Source organism: Vidua chalybeata, chromosome 5 (assembly GCF_026979565.1).
Source record: "Vidua chalybeata isolate OUT-0048 chromosome 5, bVidCha1 merged haplotype, whole genome shotgun sequence".
Lineage (NCBI taxonomy): Eukaryota > Metazoa > Chordata > Aves > Passeriformes > Viduidae > Vidua > Vidua chalybeata.
Window position 1 is genome coordinate 71,777,502 of NC_071534.1, and position 15,131 is coordinate 71,792,632.

The window sequence follows — 15,131 nt, forward strand, 5'->3', positions numbered from 1 at the left end:
TTGTGACGCATCGTGACGTGCCACAGCGGGGTACACGGGAATGGCTGGGGCAGGACACGGAGGGCAGCCGGCGTGCCAAGGTCACCCAGACCAGCCCAGGACGCCGTGACACGTCACGGCGCGTCACGACCCGTCCCGACGTGACACCGCCACTTACTGGAGGAGCGCGAGGTGCTGTTGACGAAGACGTTGAGGAACTTCTTGGAGAACTGCAGGTCGGCCTCGGGGGACGAGTCCTCGGAGGAGCTGCGCGCGTCGGGGGCCACCAGCCCGTCCCCAAAGGCCACCTCATCGTCGCAGGCCCTCAGGATGTCACTGTCGTCGCTGAGCACGGACGTGCAGCGCCGCAGGCTGACCAGCTCCAGCTGCGTGTGCTCGTCCACCACCAGCGTGTACTTGACCGAGTCGTAGGCCAGCGACTCGTCCAGCGCCGGCGGCTCCGGCGGCACCGGCACCTCCCCGGCCGGGCTGCCCCGGCGCGGGGTCACCAAGGGCGGCTCGGCCTCCTCCAAGGCCATGGCGAAGCCGCGGTTGGTCTTGGCCGTGGACACGTCCAGCGCGGCGGGGTCGGCGTCGGGCGCTAACCGGACGTCGTCGATCATGGCGTCGGCCTCCAGCACGCCCAAGTCCAGGTCCCCGTCGAGGGCCCAGCGCCGGGGGCTGGCGGGGCGGCGATCCCCGCCGGGGACAGCGGGCTCGGTGCCGGGGGACGCCCGCGGGAGCGACGCCGGGCGGCAGCCCAGGGTGGCCAGGACCTCGGAGGCGTCCAGGCGGCCGAGGGCGACGGGGCGGCCGGGGCACACGGGCGCGATGGTGTCGTTGGTGGGGTTGCTGAGGAACAGGAAGGGCCCCGGCTCCTCGGCCGGCGGCTCCGGCGGCGGCTCCGCGGCCGCGTGCTCGGCCTCGGCCAGGGAGCTGCGCAGCGTCTCCATGTCCACCAGCTCGATGGCGCCACGCTGGCACCGCGCCGCCGGCACCGCGTCCGCCAGCGCCGCCGGCGAGTCCCGCGGGCCCGGCTCCTCGTCCAGCGCCTCGCTCAGGATCTCGGGCTCCAGGTCGGAGGCGGGCGAGATGGTGTCGCACAGCGAGTGGCTGTTCTGGAAGCACTCGTCCGGGCACTTGATGGGGTACGAGCCCTCCGAGATCATCTTGTTCACCAGGTTGCTGAGCAGCCACGGCGAGTCCGAGTCCTCGCTCAGGTCGGGCTCCGACTCCGAGTCGGAGTCGTACTCGCTGTTGTCCTCTTCGTCCGCCTCGGGCATCAGCTTGGGCCCCACGGGCAGGTAGAAGGAGCGGCGGATGCTCTCCAGGCTGTGGTCGGGGTCGATCTTCAGGTCCAGGGGGCTGGCGCTGGACACGTCGGTCTGGCCCTCGGGCGCGGGGCCGTCGGCCGGGTCCAGGCTGTCGTAGTAGGCGTCCATCTTCAGCTCGGCCAGGCTCTCCCTCCGGACCACGCCGCGCTCCGGCGGGCCCCTCTCGGCCGGCTCCTCCTCGTCCTCCTTGCCCTTGTCCAGCAGCAGCGAGTCCTTGATGCCCAGCAGGCCGGGCGCCTCCAGCTCGGGCTCCAGCTCGCCCTCGGAGCCGGGCGAGCTGGCCTCCTCGATGGAGTTGGTCAGGTGGGACGAGCGGCCGCTGCTGCTGTCGCTGCTGAGGTCCAGCTCGGTCTCCGAGATGGACGAGATCATGTTGCTGACCAGGCGCCCGCCGGCGAAAGCCGCCTCGAGCTCCCCGTCCACGTCCGAGTCAGAGCCGGGCGAGCTCAGCTCGTCCCCGCGCCGCCCGCCGGGCAGGAAGGGCTTGGCCGTGCGGCTCGTGAGGTCGGCCTCGATGCCCGGGTCCGAGGAGGGCGAGGTGGTCTCCGAGGAGCCCGAGGGGTGGCCGCGCACGCTGGCGGCCCGGCCGGACTGGGCACCCTCCCCGTCGGAGCTGAGCGGCTCCGCGGGAGCCCCGTCCCGCTCCGGCCGGGGGGGCCGCGGCTGCGGCTGCGGCTGCGGGCGGGGGGACCCCGGGCTGCCGCCGCCCTGGGGCTGCGTGGGGGCCTGGGGGGCGGCCTGGGGCGGGGGGGCGGCCTCGGGGGCGCCGGGGGGAGCCGCGGGCCCTGTTGGAGAGAGACAGGGGTGAGGCGGGGGCGGCTGGCGGGGGCGCGGCGGGGAGAGCGGAGCTCGGAGCGCAGCGGAGATGAGGTTCATGTTAAAATCGGGCGCGGCTCTCGGGGGCGATGGGTTACCATGTGCCAGGGACTCGGGGCTGTTGCCTTGCGAGTCCAGGGGGGAGGGCGGCAGCGAGGGGGGAGCCCCCCCGGGGCCCGGCGGGCTCTCCAGGCAGGGTCCGTCCAGGATGCAGGCGTGGGGGGACGAGTGTCCTGCAGGGAGGGCGACAGGAGCCGGCGTCACCCCGCGGGGCGGCTGCGGGAGCTCGGCTTCACACCCGCGTCGGCACAGCCCAAATGTCACAGCCCATTGTCACAGCCCACTGTCACTGCCCCACTGTCACTGCCCCACTGCCCCGCTGTCACACCCCATTGTCACAGCCCCGCTGTCACGGCCCCGCTGTCACACCCCATTGTCACAGCCCCGCTGTCACGGCCCCGCTGTCAAACCCCATTGTCACAGCCCCGCTGTCACAGCCTAAATTCACACCTGCATTGTCACAGCCCACTGTCACTGCCCCACTGTCACACCCCATTGTCACAGCCCCGCTGTCACAGCCCCGCTGTCACACCCCATTGTCACAGCCCCGCTGTCACAGCCCCGCTGTCACACCCCATTGTCACAGCCCCGCTGTCACAGCCCCGCTGTCACAGCCCACTGTCACAGCCCCACTGTCACTGCCCCACTGTCACACCCCATTGTCACAGCCCCGCTGTCACACCCCATTGTCACAGCCCCGCTGTCACAGCCCCGTTGTCACACCTGCATGGCCACACCTGCATGTCACAGCCCATTGTCACAACCCCACTGTCACAGCCCATTGTCACAGCCCACTGTCACTGCCCCACTGTCACTGCCCCACTGCCCCACTGTCACACCCCATTGTCACAGCCCCGCTGTCACAGCCCAAATTCACACCTGCATTGTCACAGCCCCACTGTCACACCTGCGTTGGCACAGCCCCACTGTCACAGTCCCACTGTCACTGCCCCACTGTCACTGCCCCACTGCCCCACTGTCACACCCCATTGTCACAGCCCCACTGTCACAGCCCAAATGTCACACCTGCATGGTCACAGCCCTACTGTCACACCTGCGTTGGCACAGCCCCACTGTCACAGTCCCACTGTCACTGCCCCACTGTCACAGCCCAAATGTCACCTGCATGGTCACACCTGCATGTCACAGCCCCACTGTCACTGCCCTACTGTCACACCTGCATGTCACAGCCCATTGTCACAGCCCCACTGTCACAGCCCAAATGTCACACCTGCATGGTCACACCTGCATGTCACAGCCCATTGTGACAACCCCACTGTCACAGCCCATTGTCACAGCCCCACTGTCACACCCACGTTGGCACAGCCCCACTGTCACAGCCTGACTGTGACAGCCCCACTGTCACAGTCCCACTGTCATTCCCACTGTCACACCTGCATGGTCACACCTGCATGTCACAGCCCCACTGTCACAGCCCCGCTGTCACACCCGTGTTGGCACAGCCCCGCTGTCACCCTGCCACTGACACATGCCCGCTGTCACCCCGCCATTGTCACAGCCCCACTGGCACAGCCCTGGTGTGACACTGCCACTGTCACAGCCCCGCTGTCACCCCGCCATTGTCACAGCCCCACTGGCACAGCCCCGCTGTGACACCACCACTGGCACCCCATCACTGGCACAGCCCCGCTGTCACACCGCCATTGTCACAGCCCCGCTGTGACACCGCCACCGCCGCAGCCCCGCGCTCACCGGTGTGTGAGGAAGAGGAGGAGGAGGAGGAGTGCAGCAGCGCGTCCTGCCAGCTGGGGCGCGGCGCGGGCGCGGCGAAGCCGCCGTTGTTGTTCAGGGAATCCTGCGGGGACAGCAGAGCCGGGGGGCTCAGGGGGTGCCCCCCGCCCCCGGGGAGCGTCTGGGGACTCCGGGGGGACACCGGAATGGGGGGCGGGAATGGGGGATGTGGGAATGGGGGATGTGGGGGACAGGGATGGGAATGGGTGCCGGAGGGACAGGGATGGGTGCTGGGGGGAGAGGGATGGGGGGACATCCCCGGGGACAGGGATGGGAGTGGCGCTGAAGGGGACAGGGATGGGGGTCCCAGCCCCGGGGACAGGGATGGGGGTACGGCGCTGAAGGGGACAGGGATGGGGGTCCCAGCCCCGGGGACAGGGATAGGAGTGGTGCTGAAGGGGACAGGGATGGGGGTACGGCGCTGAAGGGGACAGGGATGGGGGTACGGTGCTGAAGGGGACAGGGACGGGGGTACGGCGGTGAAGGGGACAGGGATGGGGGTCCCAGCCCCGGGGACAGGGATGGGAGTGGCGCTGAAGGGGACAGGGATGGGAGTGGCGCTGAAGGGGACAGGGATGGGGGTCCCAGCCCCGGGGCTGGGATGGGAGTGGCGCTGAAGGGGACAGGGACGGGGGTACGGCGGTGGCTGCTGGCGGTGTGGGTGGGGGGCAGGTTCGGGGGTGTCACACTCGGAGGTGCCTGGCAGCCCCCGCGCCACGTGCGCGGCGTTTATCCGGATTAGGGCCGCCGCATCCCTGCATCCCCTGCCGGGCCAGATGGGGCCGGGCACGGCACGGCACGGCACGGCACGGGTGGCACGGGTGGCACGGTGCCCACCCCGGGGACAAAGCCAGCAGCGGCGCTGACCGCGGGACACCCGTGTGGGACCCCAGGAGCACGGCCCCACCCCGCAGGGGTGTGGGGAGCCCCGGGACGCCCGGAGCCCCCGGGATGTTCGGGAATGTCGCGCCGGCAGCTGCGGATTAGTCCCGCCGGGAAGAGCGGGCAGCGCTAATCCCGGCCGATCCCGGCGGGAGCAACGATTAGGGATCTGCCGGGGCCACCGGGCACCAACCGGGGTGGCCCTGACAGGGATTGGGGTGGGCACCGAGGGGACAGGGATATGGGAATGTGGGGGGGACAGGGATGGGAGAGATGGGGGGATGGGAATGGGGGGATGTGGGAATGGGGAGATGGGAATGGGGAGGTGGGAATGGGGGAGATGGGAATGGGGGGATGGGAATGGGGGGATGGGAATGGGAATGGGGAGGTGGGACTGGGGGAGATGGGAATGGGGGAGATGGGAATGGGGAATGGGAATGGGGAGATGGGAATGGGGGGATGTGGGAATGGGGGAGATGGGAATGGGGAATGGGAATGGGAATGGGGAGGTGGGAATGGGGAGGTGGGACTGGGGAGATGGGAATGGGGAGATGTGGGAATGGGGAGATGTGGGAATGGGTCCTAGGGGGGACAGGGATGGGAATGGGTGCAGGAGGGGACAGGGATGGGGGGGACAGGGATAGGGGACATGCCGTGGGAGGACAGGTGAAGGGTGGTGGGAGGGATAAAGACAGGGGACAAGGGATGGGGGGACAGGGATGGGTTCTGGGGGGACACAGGGATGGCTGCAAGGGGGACACAGGGATGGGTTCTGGGGGGACAGGGACACAGGGCCCGAGGGCCAGGATGTCACCTCCTGCCGGGACCCCGAGATGGGGCAGATCCCGGGACTCCACCCGCCCCTCCCAAGGGATGACAGAGCCACACCGAGACGCGGCCGGGCAGGGCAGGACCCCCGCGCTCTGTCCCCACGCGGTGACCGCCACCCCCCGGAGCCACCCCCCCCCCCCCCCCCCGCAGCCCGGCAGAGCGCGGTGCCCTCCCGGGAAAAGCGGGGGGGGGGGGTTCCCGAAATTCCCGAGGGCCCGCGGTTCCCTGGCAACGCCGGCGGCTGCGGCCGCTCCGCGCGCGGCTTCCCACACACTGCGGCGGAGCGTGCGCGGCGACACGGGGACACCCCCGCGGCGACAGCGACACGGCCGGGGGGACACCCCCGGGGGAGCCCCGAGCCCGGGAAAATGGGGGGGACACGGCCTGGGGGTGGGCACTGGGGACGGAGAACTCCGGGGGGGAGGGGACAGTGACCCAAGGGGGAGGGGACAGTGACCACGGAAGGGAAGGGACAATGACCCAAGGAGGGGAAAGGGACAATGATCCAAGCGAGAGAAGGGACAGAGATCTCGGGAGGACGGGGACAGTGACCACAGAAGGGAGGGGACAGTGACCTCAGGTGGGGGCAAGGGACAATGACCCAAGCGAGGGAAAAGGGACAATGACCCAAGGAGGGGAAAGGGACAGTGACCCAAGGAGGGGAAGGGACACAGATCTCGGGGGGATGGGGACAATGACCACGGAAGGGAAGGGACAGTGACCCAAGGAGGGGAAGGGGACAGTGACCTCAGGTGGGGGCAAGGGACAATGACCCAAGCGAGGGAAAAGGGACAATGACCCAAGGAGGGGAAGGGGACAGTGACCAAGGAGGGGAAGGGGACAGTGACCACGGAAGGGAAGGGGACAGTGACCCAAGGAGGGGAAGGGGACAATGACCCAAGCGAAGGAAGGGACACAGATCTCGGGGGGATGGGGACAGTGACCACAGAAGGGAGGGGACAGTGACCTCAGGTGGGGGCAAGGGACAATGACCCAAGCGAGGGAAGGGACACAGATCTCGGGGGGACGGGGACAGTGACCACGGAAGGGAAGGGAAGGGACAGTGACCCAAGGAGGGGAAAGGGACAATGACCCAAGGAGGGGAAAGGGACAATGACCCAAGGGGAGGAAAGGGGACAGTGACCCCGGGAGGGGGCATGGGGGACGGGGACAGCGACCCCGAGGGAAAAGGGACAATGACCCAAGGAGGGGAAGGGGACAATGACCCAAGGAGGGGAAGGGGACAGTGACCCCGGGAGGGGGCATGGGGGACGGGGACAGCGACCCCGAGGGAAAAGGGACACGGACGGCGGGCGGCAAGGGGACACCTGGGCCAGCCCGGCCTCACCTGGGTGCCCGGGGCCGTCAGGTTGAGGGTGGTGGGGCGGTGCTTCTGCGTCTCCTCCAGGGCGGGCGAGGGGATGGGCGAGGCCGAGGGGGACGGCGGCGCCTCCAGCTCGTTGCCTTCCTCCTCCTCCTCTTCCTCCTCGTCGTCGTCGTCGTCGTCGTCGTTGTCGTCGATCATCTCGAACTCCTGGAAGTCGTCCTGGAAGGTGCACACGGGGTGCGGCTGCTCCCCGCGCTCCAGCACCAGGCAGTCCTGCGGGTGGCAGCGTGTCAGGGGCGTGGGGACAGCCGCGGGCCACCCGCCCTGCCGCCGAGGGGGTGGCAGCGCCCCCAGTCCCCTGGTGGGGTGTCCTAGGTGGGACAAGGGACGCCCGGCTCGTCCCCTTTGCCTCAGCAGCCACAGAGCCACCAAAGCCACCGCTGCGGGTGAGTCGCGGCAGCCCGGTGTCCCCAGAGCCCCCGCGGTGTCCCCAAGGGCCACCGCACCTTCTCGTAGTGGTCCGAGTCGTAGTTGAGGCCGATGCCGCAGTCGTCCGTGATCTCCGACAGGTCCTCGTCATCGAACTCCTCCAGGCTGATGTCCTGGGGGGGCCTGGGGACAGCGGGGACACAGCTCAGGGACGGCCCGGCCGGCCCCTCATGGCACCCGGAGAGCAAAGTGGCACCACGGGGACATCTGTCCCTGTATGGGTGGCACTCCCGGCGTGGCAGCGCCAGGGACAGGGCACCAGGACACTGTCACCTCTGGTGCCACACGGGCATGGCACCAGGACACTGTCACCTCTGGTGCCACACGGATATGGCACCAGGACACTGTCACCTCTGGTGCCACACGGGCATGGCACCAAATCCTGTCACCTCTGGTGCCACACGGATATGGCACCAGGACACTGTCACCTCTGGTGCCACACGGGCATGGCACCAGGACAGTCACCTCTGGTGCCACACGGACATGGCACCAAATCCTGTCACCTCTGGTGCCACACGGGCATGGCACCAGGACAGTCACCTCTGGTGCCACACGGACATGGCACCAAATCCTGTCACCTCTGGTGCCACACGGGCATGGCACCAGGACAGTCACCTCTGGTGCCACACGGGCATGGCACCAGGACATTGTCACCTCTGGTGCCACACGGGCATGGCACCAGGACACTGTCACCTCTGGTGCTACACAAACATGGCACCAGGACACTGTCACCCCTGGATGCCAACATAAGAGAACCACAAGGACATGTCACTACAACCCTGTCACCTCTGGTGTCACATGGACGTGTCACCGTAATCCTGCCACCCCTTGGTGCTGGCACAGGACAACCACAGGAACATGTCACCACAACCCTGTCACCCCTGGTGCCAGCATGGGACAACCACAGGTACGTGTCACCATAACACAGGGACATGGCACTACAACCCTGTCACCCCTGGAAGCCACATGGACATGTCACCATAACCCTGTCACCCCTGGAAGCCACATGGACATGTCACCATAACCCTGTCACCCCTGGTGCCAGCATGGGACAGCCACAGGCACATGTCACCATAACACAGGGACATGTCACCATAACCCTGTCACCCCTGGAAGCCACATGGACATGACACCACCACCCTGTCACCCCTGGAAGCCACATGGACATGTCACCATAACCCTGTCACCCCTGGTGCCAGCATGGGACAACCACAGGTACATGTCACCATAACACAGGGACATGGCACTACAACCCTGTCACCCCTGGGTGCCACATGGACATGGCACCAGGACATTGTCACTTCTGGTGCCACATGGACATGGTACCACACCCCTGTCACCCCTGGATGCCACATGGGAATGGCACCAGGACATTGTCACCTCTGGTGCCATACGGACATGACACCACCACCCTGTCACCCATGGGTGCCACATGGACATGTCATCACTCCCCTGTCACCCCTGGGTGCTGGCACAGGACAACCACAGGGACACATCTCCATAACACAGGGACATGTCACCACAACCTTGTCACCTCTGGTGCCACATGGATGTGTCATCACTCCCCTGTCACCCCTGGGTGCCACACGGACATGGCACCAGGACATTGTCATCTCTGGTGCCACATGGTCATGGCATCACAACCCTGTCACCCCTGGGTGCCACATGGTCATGTCATGACTCCCCTGTCACCCCTGGGTGCCACACGGACATGGCACCAGGACATTGTCATCTCTGGTGCCACATGGTCATGTCACCACAGCCCTGTCACCTCTGGGTGCCACAAGGACATGGCACCAGGACATGGTCATTTCTGGTGCCACACGGACATGTCACCACAGCCCTGTCACCTCTGGTGCCACATGGATGTGGCACCAAACCCTGTCACCCCTGGGTGCTGGCACAGGACAGCGACAGGGCCACGTCACCACGCGGCTGTCACCACGCGGTGGCACCGGCTGGGCGGAGGTGCCGAGGCCACCACACGTCCCAAATTCCCGGCTCGGCAGAATCCCCGGAGCCGAGGTGGGGAGGGGACGGTCACCAGGTTTGGGGTGACCTGTGCTGCTGGGGGGGGGTCACTGGGGGGGGGCACGGCTGGGGGTGACAAAGAGGAGCCAGGCTGTGACACCCCGAGGGGCCCTGAGCGCATTCCCAGGGAACGGGGGTGCCATGGAAACCGGCGGCTCCTGCGGGAACAACGGAACGGAGAGAAATCCCCAAATCCCGGCAGGGCTTGGGGTGGGAAAACAGAAACTGGGGCTTGGGGTGGGGGGCTCGCTGAGGTGGGAGGTATGGCCTGGGGGTCACCGGGACCCTCTGGTCACCCTCCCTGGGGTTGGGGACACCCAGGGTCCCCCATCCCGGTCCCAAGGGTGCCTGGGTGTCACCGGGACCCTCTGGTCACCCTCCCTGGGGTTGGGGACACCCAGGGTCCCCCATCCCGGTCCCAAGGGTGCCTGGGGGTCACCGGGACCCTCTGGTCACCCTCCCTGGGGCTGGGGACACCCAGGGTCCCCCATCCCGGTCCCAAGGGTGCCTGGGTGTCACCGGGACCCTCTGGTCACCCTCCCTGGGGTTGGGGACACCCAGGGTCCCCCATCCCGGTCCCAAGGGTGCCTGGGTGTCACCGGGACCCTCTGGTCACCCTCCCTGGGGTTGGGGACACCCAGGGTCCCCCATCCCGGTCCCAAGGGTGCCTGGGTGTCACCGGGACCCTCTGGTCACCCTCCCTGGGGTTGGGGACACCCAGGGTCCCCCATCCCGGTCCCAAGGGTGCCTGGGTGTCACCGGGACCCTCTGGTCACCCTCCCTGGGGTTGGGGACACCCAGGGTCCCCCATCCCGGTCCCAAGGGTGCCTGGGTGTCACCGGGACCCTCTGGTCACCCTCCCTGGGGTTGGGGACACCCAGGGTCCCCCATCCCAGTCCTAAGGGTATGTGGCAGTGTCTGGGTGCCACTGGGACCCTCAGGTCACCCTCCCCGAGGTTGGGGACACCCAGGGTCCCCATCCCAGTCCTAAGGGTATGTGGCAGTGTCTGGGTGCCACTGGGACCCTCAGGTCACCCTCCCCGGGGTTGGGGACACCCAGGACCATCCCCAGGGGACTGTGGCAGCAGCCAGGTGTCAGTAGGACCCTCTGCCACCTTCCATGGGGCTGGGGACACGCAGGACCCCCAGCTTGTCCCCAGGGGGGTGTGGCAGCACCTGGGCACCAGTGGGACGCTGTGCCCACCCTCCGTGGGGTTGGGGACAGCCAGGTGGGCTCGGGCAGGCGCGGGGGCTCAGCCCGCGGGGTGGCAGCAGGGTCAGAGCCCAGAGGGGCCCAGGGCTGTCCCCTGTCCCCCCCCGCGGTGCAGCCGCTCCCGATTCCCCGGCAGGAAGATTCCCCTAATCCCATAATTCCCAGAAGTAGGGCACGGCCGCGCCGAATCCGCGCAGATTTGGGGCAAAAGCGGCAGAAACGGAGACGGGGCCGGGGGCTGCGGCGGGAACGGGGCTGAGCGGGACCCCAAAGGATCCCGCACGGGAGAGGGGAGCCCTGGGGCTGTGGGGTGAAGGGTCCCGGGGTGTTGGGGAGCGCAGCCTTTTGGGGTGCAGAGCCCCGGGACATTGGGATGTAAAGGACTTCGGGGTGCAGAGCCCTGGCGTGTAGTGGAACAGAAATTTTGGGGTTCAGAAGCCTTTGGGGTGCTGAGTTATGGGATGTCGAGGTGCAGAACCCTTTGGGGTTCAGAACCCTTTGGGGTTTCAGGGTGTCAAACTCTGAGGTCTTGGGGAGCAGAACGTTTTTGGGGTGCAGAGCCCTTTGGGGTGAAGAGCCTGTTGGATTATAGGGTCAGAGTCTGGGGTATTGTGGAAAAGACCCCCGGGGTTTTGGGGTGCAGAACCCCAGGCTGGCGGGGAGCAGAGTCCTGGGGTGTCAGGGAGCAGAGCCCTACGGGGTGCATAGCCCAGGGGTGTTGGGGTGCAGATTCCATGATGTTGGGGTGCAGATCCCAGGATATTGGGGTGCAGAGCCCTAGGGGGTGTTGGGGTGCAGATCCCAGGATGTTGGGGAGTAGAGCCCTACGGTGTGCAGATCCCAGGATTTTGGGGTGCAGAGCCCTAGGGGGTGCAGAGCCCAGGGGTGTTGGGGTGCAGATCCCAGGATATTGGGGTGCAGATCCCAGGATTTTGGGGTGCAGAGCCCTAGGGGGTGCAGAGCCCAGGGGTGTTGGGGTGCAGTTCCCAGGATGTCGGGGTGCAGATCTCAGGATATTGGGGTGCAGAGCCCAGGGGTGTTGGGGTGCAGATCCCAGGATTTTGGGGTGCAGAGCCCTAGGGGGTGCAGAGCCATCTCCCTAACTCCACAGAATATCGGGGGCTGCCCCCCCCGCAGGAAGAACCCCGGGACCCTCCGCTGTCCCCGGGGTCTTAGGGGGTCCTGTGGGCACACAGGGGGGACAGGGACAGCGGGGCTGAGTCCTCCTGGGGTGGGGACCTCGGGGTCCTCTCCTGTACCCCTGGACCCTCCTCACTGGGGGAGCAGCTCCTGCTCCTGGCTGGGGGACATGGGGATGGGATGGGATGGGATGGGATGGGATGGGATGGGATGGGATGGGATGGGATGGGATGGGATGGGGACACTGCAGTGGGGTGGGGACACTGTGGTGGGATGGGAATGACAGGGAGGGACGGGGACACTGCTTTGGGTTGGGATGGTCACATGGGGTGGGAATGGCACAGTGGGATGGGGTGGTCACAGTGGGATGGGGACGCTGTGGTGGGGTGGGACCAGCAGCGAGAGCCCACCCAGTCCCACGATCTCCCCGATGGGACCCCTGGGGACCGGGCTGGGGACATGGGGCCATGGGCGCAGGGACGCAGCGCCGGGGATGAGCAGCGAGAACGAGGACAGTGCCCGTCCCCACCTTGGGGACACTCCCGGGGCCGGCTGGGACCGAGGGACAGGAGCGGAGCCGAGGGCGGGGCAGGGCCGGGGGTCTCACCCAGCCCCGCACACGCACAGAGGACCGGGAAGGAACCTGCAGGACCCCCCCCCCCCCCTCGCTACGGCATCCCGGTGACCCCAGTGCCACCACCCCGAGCGGGAGGGGACCCCAAAGGGGCCCAGCGTCACCTGGCGGGGGGCACGGGGCCGGGAGGGCTGGGCAGGGCAGGGGACAGCGGCGGTGCCAGCGCTGCCAGGGCCGGGCTCCCCGGGGAGCGCCGCGGGCGGCGCAGGCCCCGGGCGGGTGGAATTTCCTCATCCCTGCCAGCCCCGCTCCCTGCGCACTGCCCGGGAGGCGGCTCGGAGCGCCGGGAAGGGACCCCCACAGCGGCCGGGGAAGGGACCCGGACTGCTCCCGGAGCCGGCTCCGACCCTGTGGTCACCCCAAATTGGGGACCGGGGGCTCCTGACAGGCACCTGGGGCTGGCACGGCCCAAGCGGGAGGTGGGAGCCATCCCAAGGCCCGGCTGCGGGTGCGCCTGGAATTCCCACATCGAGCATTCCCACATCGAGGGAGCGTTCCCAGCCCATTCCGGCCTCTCCCTCTCCGGCCAGGGGGTCCCACCCCACCGGCCACCCCAAGCCGGGCTGGGAACCCCCTCCCCGCGGCTCCTTAGGAAAGGCACAGCCGGATTCGGGCCCTCCGTCACCATTCCCGGCTGGATCTCGGGATGCTCGGGGGAGACCCGAGCGCAGCCACAGCAGCCCCAGGGATCGGCCCCGGCTTTTGGGATGGCTCCGTGCGCAGCTCCCGCTCCCCGGACCGGGCCCGGCTGCCCCAGGGCCCGGCCCGGGGCCGAGCAGCCCCAGCGAGGCCGTGGCGTCCCCTCCCTGCGCCACCGCGGGCGGGGACAGCCCAGGGACGGGGACAGCCCGGGGACGGGGACAGCCCGGGGACGAGGATGCTTAGGGAAGGGGGACATCCCGGGGATGGAGATGCTCAGAGGAGGGGACATCCTGGGGACAGGGATGCTCAGAGGAGGGGACATCCTGGGCACAGGGACACCCCAGAGAAGGGGAGCCCTGCCCAGCACAGGCCACGGCCACCCAAGGGCACGTCCCGCAGCCTCGCTGTCCCCTGCTCCTCTCTCCGCAGCTCCCGCATCCCCGGGGCCCTCCAGGTGCCCCTCACCGCCGCCTCCTGCCCTTCCCATTCCCCTGCCGGGCGTCTCGGCCCCGCAGTGCGCCAGCCCGGCCCGCGGCCCGCACCCCGACCCACGGCCCCGCACCCCGACCCCCGGCCCCGCACCCCGGCAAGGTCAGGCGCGGGGCGGGCCCGGCCGCGTCCCCTCCCCGCGGGACCCCCGGCGGCCCTGCGGGAAGGTGACCGATCCCGGGGCCCCGGTGCGGCGTCCCGGCTGCGGGAACCCCCCGGCATCCCCCCGGCCGCGCCGAGCCTCGGGGGGTGCTGAGCCCCCGGCCACCCCCCCATTCCTGTCCCCGTCCCCGTCCCCATCCCGGGGCCGCTGCGGCGCCTCGGGAGAGACAAAGAGGCGGCGGCGGCTCCTCCCGCAGCGGCCCCGGGATGCGGCGGCCCCGGGGGGAACCGGAGGCCGGGGGGGCTCCGCGCCCCGGCGAGGGGAAGGGGACGGAGGGGACCCCCGCGCCCCCCGCCCGCAGGGAGCGGCCGCGGTGCGCCGGGGGCTGGATGGCCGCGGCGGCCGCGCCGTTAATCGCGGGAAGGGCCGCGGCGGGGCGGGGGGCGGCAGGAGCCCCCCATCCGGTCCCGCATCCCAAGGTGAACGAACGGGCGGCGGGAGCGGCGGGGCGGGGGGGGGGGGGGGGGAACCGGGGTGCGGGCCCGGTGCAAGGGCGGGACAGCGGGAGGGGAAGGGCAGCGCGACCCCGCATCCCCCCCCGCGCATCCCCCCCGCGCATCGCCCGCGGCCCCCCGCTCACCGGCAGCCGGGCGGGGAGAGCGAGTGGAAGGTGGAGAGCGAGAACATCTCGGCGCGATCCGCCATTTTCTCCGGCCGGGGCTGCGCCGGACTGCGGAGCTGCGGGAGCGCGGGGGGAGCGGCGGGAGGAGCTGCGGGAGCGGCGGGGGAGCGGCGGGAGGAGCCGCGGGATGGGGGGGGGACGGCGGGCGGGAGGAGCTGCGGGAACGGGGGGGAGAGGGAGGAGGAGCTGCGGGAAAACGGGGGAGAGGGGCGGGAGGAGCTGCGGGAGCCGCGGGGGGAGAGGGAGGAGCCGGGAGGGGCGGGGGCGGCGGGAGGGAGGGAGGGAGAGGGATGGGATGGGATGGGATGGGATGGGATGGGATGGGATGGGATGGGATGGGATGGGATGGGATGGGATGGGATGGGATGGGATGGGATGGGATGGGATGGGATGGGATGGGATGGGATGGGATGAGGGGCGGTCCTGGACGGGGGGGGGACTAGAGAAGGAGGGGTCTGGGGGTGTGGGATGGGACTGGGGGAGTTATGGGAATGGGGGTGGGATAGGGAGGGAATGGGGAGGGGTCCTGGGGGGGCGGGGGGGGGAATCTCCGGAGGGGAGGGGAAAGAAGGGAAGGGAAGGGAAGGGAAGGGAAGGGAAGGGAAGGGAAGGGAAGGGAAGGGAAGGAAGGGAAGGGAAGGGAAGGGAAGGGAAGGAAGGGAAGGGAAGGGAAGGGAAGGGAAGGGAAGGGAAGGGAAGGGAAGGGAAGGGAAGGGAAGGGAAGGGA

The 15,131-nt window shown here is 68.8% G+C and overlaps 1 protein-coding gene across 2 annotated transcripts in view; it reads right to left on the reverse strand.

Annotated features, from left to right (window-relative positions):
- MAPK8IP2 (mitogen-activated protein kinase 8 interacting protein 2) overlaps nucleotides 1–14,523 on the reverse strand; it is a 31,090-nt gene extending 16,567 nt beyond the window's left edge. The window contains exons 1-6 of one of the 2 annotated variants that reach the window (XM_053944255.1): nucleotides 14,363–14,522; nucleotides 7,488–7,593; nucleotides 7,003–7,254; nucleotides 3,903–4,005; nucleotides 2,228–2,362; nucleotides 158–2,098 (exon numbers count right to left, since the gene is read on the reverse strand). In XM_053944255.1, the coding sequence (XP_053800230.1) occupies nucleotides 158–2,098; nucleotides 2,228–2,362; nucleotides 3,903–4,005; nucleotides 7,003–7,254; nucleotides 7,488–7,593; nucleotides 14,363–14,427 (2,602 nt within the window). In that variant the 5' untranslated portion in view covers nucleotides 14,428–14,522. Of the gene's footprint in view, nucleotides 1–157; nucleotides 2,363–3,902; nucleotides 4,006–7,002; nucleotides 7,255–7,487; nucleotides 7,594–14,362 lie in introns of both variants that reach the window. The other variant, XM_053944253.1, reaches the window with a different exon arrangement.
- Nucleotides 14,524–15,131: the final 608 nt, after the last annotated feature.